At 47.0% G+C, this 6,000-nt stretch overlaps 1 protein-coding gene across 1 annotated transcript in view; it reads left to right on the forward strand.

The window, feature by feature from the left end:
* pparab (peroxisome proliferator-activated receptor alpha b) overlaps nt 1-5,642 on the forward strand; it is a 28,356-nt gene extending 22,714 nt beyond the window's left edge. Inside the window, exons 6-7 of the mRNA XM_084450868.1 lie at nt 104-557; nt 1,197-5,642. Of these exons, the coding sequence (XP_084306994.1) occupies nt 104-557; nt 1,197-1,441 (699 nt within the window). The 3' untranslated portion in view covers nt 1,442-5,642. The remainder of the gene's footprint in view (nt 1-103; nt 558-1,196) is intronic.
* Nucleotides 5,643-6,000: the final 358 nt, after the last annotated feature.

A 6,000-nucleotide genomic window follows, 5' to 3' on the forward strand; every position in this document is an offset into this window, starting at 1 on the left:
TTGCAAGGTCTGTCTGTAGACATGCTGTAAAAACGGCTCTAGAAATGAGAGATACCTCCTCACCTTCCTCCACCCCTCTCCTCCTCCCTCTCTCTCTCTCCAGCCCTTCGTCATCCACGACATGGAGACCCTCCAGCTGGCGGAGCAGACGCTGTTCGCCAAGATGGTGGGCGCGTCCGGCGCGCTGCAGGACCGCGACGCCGAGGTGCGCATCTTCCACTGCTGCCAGTGCACCTCGGTGGAGACGGTCACCGAGCTCACCGAGTTCGCCAAGTCCGTCCCGGGCTTCTCCGACCTGGACCTCAACGACCAGGTGACGCTTCTGAAGTACGGCGTCTACGAGGCCCTCTTCGCCCTGCTGGCGTCCTGCATGAACAAGGACGGCCTGCTGGTGGCCTACGGGTCGGGGTTCATCACCAGGGAGTTCCTCAAGAGCCTGCGGAGGCCCTTCAGCGATATGATGGAGCCCAAGTTTCAGTTCGCCATGAAGTTCAACGCCTTGGAGCTGGACGACAGCGACCTAGCGCTCTTTGTGGCGGCTATCATCTGCTGTGGAGGTGAGATTTCTGGCGTGGCTGGTTTACGTTCTGCTGGTTTACGTTCTGGTGGTTTATGTTCTGCTGGTTTACGTTCTGCTGGTTTACGTTCTGCTGGTTTACGTTCTGCTGGTTTACGTTCTGCTGGTTTACGTTCTGCTGGTTTATGTGCTGCTGGTTTATGTGCTGCTGGTTTATGTGGTGTTCTGTTGGATTGAAAGGCAGCGTGACTCAGCTAGATTTTTATCACTGAATAAATGAGATGACATCAGATAGGATCATGTCAAATGATCCCTTGTTGACACCGGTTTACTCCTACTTTCTCTAACTTCACTGTTCTCTCTCTCTCTCGCTCTCTCTCCCTCCCCCATCCTCTCTCTCTCTCTCTCTCTCTCTCCCTCCCCCATCCTCCTCTCTCTCTCTCCTCTCTCCCTCTCCCTCCCCCATCCTCTTTCCTCCTTCTCCTCCTCTCTCTCCCTCCCCCACCCCCATCCTCACTCTCCCTCCTCTCTCCCCCTCCTCCTCCCTCCTCTCTCCCCCCCCTCCTCCCTCCTAACTCTCCCTCCTCCGTCCTCTCTCTCCCTCCTCTCCCCCTCCTCCTCCCTCCCTCCCCTCTCTCCCTCCTCCCTCCTCTCTCTCTCTCCCTCCTCTCTCCCTCAGACCGGCCGGGCCTGGTGAACGTGGGCCACATCGAGCGCATGCAGGAGAGCATCGTCCAGGTGCTGCGGCTCCACCTGCTGGCCAACCACCCCGACGACGCCTTCCTCTTCCCCCGGCTGCTCCAGAAGCTGGCCGACCTGCGGCAGCTGGTCACCGAGCACGCTCAGCTGGTGCAGGAGATCAAGAAGACCGAGGACACGTCGCTCCACCCCCTCCTGCAGGAGATCTACAGAGACATGTACTGAGGACGCGGACGACGCCGACCTCCTCCGGGGTCCGCCAGGGCAGAGGGAGCCATAAGCCATCTTACCTTGTGGAGATGTGGGTGCTTTACACACACTCAACAGTCCCCCCTTCATGAAGCTAGGGTTGAACCACTGAATAACCCCTCCAATGCAACAGGGGGCGCTATCCCCTCCTGTTTGGAAGAGCGTCAGGAAGCCCCGCCCAGGACCGGACTTCACAAAACAGTGTTCTGGGTCTCCAGTGTGCTCTGTGAAGAACACAGGGGCCTCGTGGTAGAACGTGGTAGAAGACATGAGCTGAAGTTTGTGTCAGGGTTTGTTCCCCATGTACAGAACACGCGGAGAACCAGCTGGGTGTTAGAGATCTCCAGAACCGACACGGATCCAATGTGGCACCTCTGAGGCTCGGGTGCTTACGGGATCATCACCCTACGTATGCTATAAACTTAGAATCCCTAGAATGAGGAACGACAGCTTGTCAACAGACTCGCCACTCCAGCAGTTTACTCTAAGCTACGTTTTATATTGAACTCTTGAGCGCACCGACCACAGATTTACCACGGCAGCGTCTTTGTCTCGTAGTAAGGCAGCTTCTTCCTGATTGGCTGTGATCCCTCGGCGACGGCGTGGGACTACAGTCCAGATTGAGGTCAGCACGAGTGTGTCTCTCCTGTCGCCTGCCTGTGGTCGTTCTCAGGAGAGACGCCTTTCGTCGCACATCTAGGACCTGTTTGCCTCCGGGGTTAATAGCTTAAAACTGGATCGAACCTTGGATCAGACCTCGTCCTCCTCCTCTGTGGCCAGACTACACACAGTTTCCTGGAAACAGGCCGTGATGGTGAAGCAACTAACCCTCAATGGCAGCCGAAACCCCACTTATGTCCGACAGGCTCATGCAATAGATGTTATATTTGACATTAGAAGGTATACATTGATAGAAACTGAGAGAAGTTCCTCTCAGTTGTACATATCCCTTCTCTCTCTCTTGGGTTGGAGAGGTTCATGTCGTTCACAGACCCCCCTGTACTTCAAATGTCATAAAATCATTGTTATTTCAACAGAAAATCAACTTGATACTCCTATCCCTACAACCCCTTTTGTCTATTCAACCAAGACCACACTCAAAACATGGAGGTTTTGGTGTACGTTCATCACCACTTAAAAATCCAAACAGGAAGCTCAATGAGCCTTTGTGAATTTCCATACGGTCACAAAGGTAAATAATCACATCAATAGTGTTTCCCTCTGTCACGAACATGGGGGGCGGGCTCAATAATTCACTGTGTAATATGCCCCACAATGCAACACTAGTGTGCTTACTTCTATGATACGAGACTCTTTTATATTGCACCTCCCATTACAATGCCTTTCTGACAGACAAACACACACACACACACACACACACATATTTGGCACTCCATCTTGTTTTGTATTCTGGTGTCCAAGGGCTAAAACATCACCACAATAAAACCTTAAAACAAGCAGACTGGGACCAGTTGTGCTGCCGTAGACCAGTCTGCCACCACTCTCTCTATCTCTCTATCTCTATCTCTATCTCTCTCTCTCTCTGTCTCTCTCTCTCTCTCTCTCTCTCTCTCTCTCTTTCTCTCTCTCTTTCTCTCTCTCTCTCTCTCTCTCTCTCTCTCTCTCTCTGCCACAGTGCCTGTTTGGCCTATATCGGTCTTCTCATTTTATTAAGGTTCAGGGGTATACACACAACAACTCTTTTGAATTAATGATAGATGAGAATTATTGCTCACTCTTTTTCTACAAAATGGACGTTCACGTGTCATGTCTGAATGGTACCGTACAGAAAGGAGTCACGCCATCTTCTCCTGGTTTCAGATATGCACAGAAACAGACTCCGCCTACTGTAGATCCACACTTGGGTTTTGTAGAGATTTTATACAGTACTAAAAGCCCGCCTGTCTTTGAACCAGCCACCATCCACATGAACGTTGGGTATGTCATCAAGGGAAACAATGAAATAATGGTCAGGGAGTGTTGGTTTGATAATGTAGACATCATGTGTGTGCATCTCCTATCAGAGTATGTTCCTAGCTTATACCGTTACCAAATGCTCATGCAAATCCTTGAATCAATAGTGGGTTGGGGTGTTATGGACCCTAGAGTACAGTAGCTTCACCTACTGTAACATGTATGAGAGGTTTGTACGTAGATGAGGTGATCATGTGACCACTCGCTCCCCACACTTTTAACCCCAAGGTATGCAAGGTACTAATGGACTCCCAGATGTGTATTCCTCTTTGTCCGGTAAATACTTTTTCATGTTTAAAAATTGTACAGTATAAAGTAGGTACAGTACATATGTTTGTTTTTTTTGCTTAAGCTCTACATAATTTGTGTTATAATTGAGTCGAATCATATTTTTATACTAAAGCTAAAACATATATCTATGAGTATCTGAAATGGTTTTGTTGAATAACAAGGAGTGCAATGTAAATAGATTGATGGGTTACAAATGAACCTGTGATACACGTATATACTTATATATATATGTAGGTATATATATATATATGTAGGTATGTATAGCCTATATATATATCTATCGATCTGAATCTTTTGCGGGACATTCCTTTTGTTAATTCCCACATTACAGGGGGAGAGAACGACCATGTTGACTTCAGTATGGATGTGCTGAGCTTAGCTGCAGTGACACACATGGCTCATGGACAATGAACAAAACTGAACAGACATCAGGCCCTAATTTTCCTGAAGCATGTTATGGATTAGAACTATTCAATTTCACACACGCACACACACACAGCACACACACAGACAACAGACACACACATCCACAAGCTAGCTCAGTGCAGTTCATACAATATTGTTTTTTCCTTCTTCTATTGTGTGGTCTCAGGTTGAAACTGAAGTAATAAAGGTGCGTGTATCATTTCACCATCTATAATAATGAATGCTCTACAGCTAGTCTATGTGTTTTGAGAGATAGACCATGATGCACTCATAACTTGTCCACTTTAACCTAATGAACAGTGATATCACACTGTAACAGGGTGATGCAGTCAAGTGACATGATGCAGTGAATAGAATGCAGTGCTGTATGTTGTCAAACCCATTCCCATCATGCCAGGCTCTCCCCTGGCTTTACTCCTCGCTTGCTGCTAAATTATCACAATAACTCACTTTATCATAATCATGCCATGTGTAGATAACGGAGTCTCAAGCTGCCTGTAGTCACAGTTTACATGGTGAATTCAGCATTGCTAATTTTTCACCCGCAACTGGGATTTGGAGTCCCCGGGAATATTTAGGACTACACAAAACCTGTGCCTTAAAGTGTGCCCATGCCACTATGATGCTACACACCGAAGGCCCCACACACACACACACACACACACACACACACACACACAGCTCTATACAGTCAGTGCCATCAGCTGGAAGGTGCCAGTGGACACTACACAGTAAAGGGCCAAACAGGATATGACATCACGACGACAAAAGTAGGGAGGCTGTGAGAATTGAACAGACAGTTTGTTCTTCTGTGGAACAGAACCACAGTTTGGAACCATTTCGCCCGTCTCATTGGAGAGGAACATCGAAGGACACTAACTCTTATCAGCGGAGGATTGATAGTGAGCATGTAAACACACTGAAACAAAACGGTCAAAAACACTATTGAGCCAAAACCCAGAAGACAAGTCACATGATTAGTAAATTCAAAATGTCTGCTTAGTGCTTACTGTACCTCTTAGAGATGTTTTGTAAATTGACAAGGGACTTTTGACGTATCAGGGAATCTAGTCTTCCTTAGGTTGAAACTAGCTCAGGACATAGCAAGGTACTGTTCTTCCGTTTTCTTTGTCAGGTGAGTGAATATTACTAGTACAGCACACAGATAATATAATATACAATTAATATGATGATAATAACGAAAATGATAAACATCTATAAACATTTGGTAAAAGGGGCAGCAGCTATAGGAAATTTGATGTATTATTTTCTTTTTATTTTGTTATTTCTTAAATGTCATGGAGTTCATGCAGTGGTTTTGTGGCTAGTGTCATTCAAAGACTGGAGACAGCCTTTGGATGTGTTGTTGTGTACTATGGCTTGTGTAACAATACTGTACATGTTTGACGAATGTATATCTAGTCATTTAAACAATAAAAAGTTGACTTTGAATGGGATTTCAAAATAAAATGATTTTAAAATCCAAGATATGTGTGTCTATGACTGCAAATAGCTCAGTTAAGTAAACTGTAACTTCAGTAAACTACCGCCATCTGCTGGTCTTTTGGCAAAACTACAAGTAATGTGTTGCATAATATGGTGCCTCGTTCATAAACATTTTATAAAGAGCAGAGAATGAGCGGCCGGCTGGGGATTGCAAGGTCCCCGGTTCGATCCCAGCTCCCGGTACCGCCGAAGTGTCCTTGAGCAAGACAATGAACCCCAAAATCGCTCACGGTCGGCATGGTGGCGTAGTAGGCTACTGTCGCCTCACCGCAAGAAGGTCTCCGGGCCTTTCTGTGTGGAGTTTGCATGTTCTCCCGTGTTTGCAAGGGTTTCCTCCT

Source organism: Borostomias antarcticus, assembly GCF_949987555.1.
Source record: "Borostomias antarcticus genome assembly, chromosome: 16".
Classification (NCBI taxonomy): Eukaryota; Metazoa; Chordata; class Actinopteri; order Stomiiformes; family Stomiidae; genus Borostomias; species Borostomias antarcticus.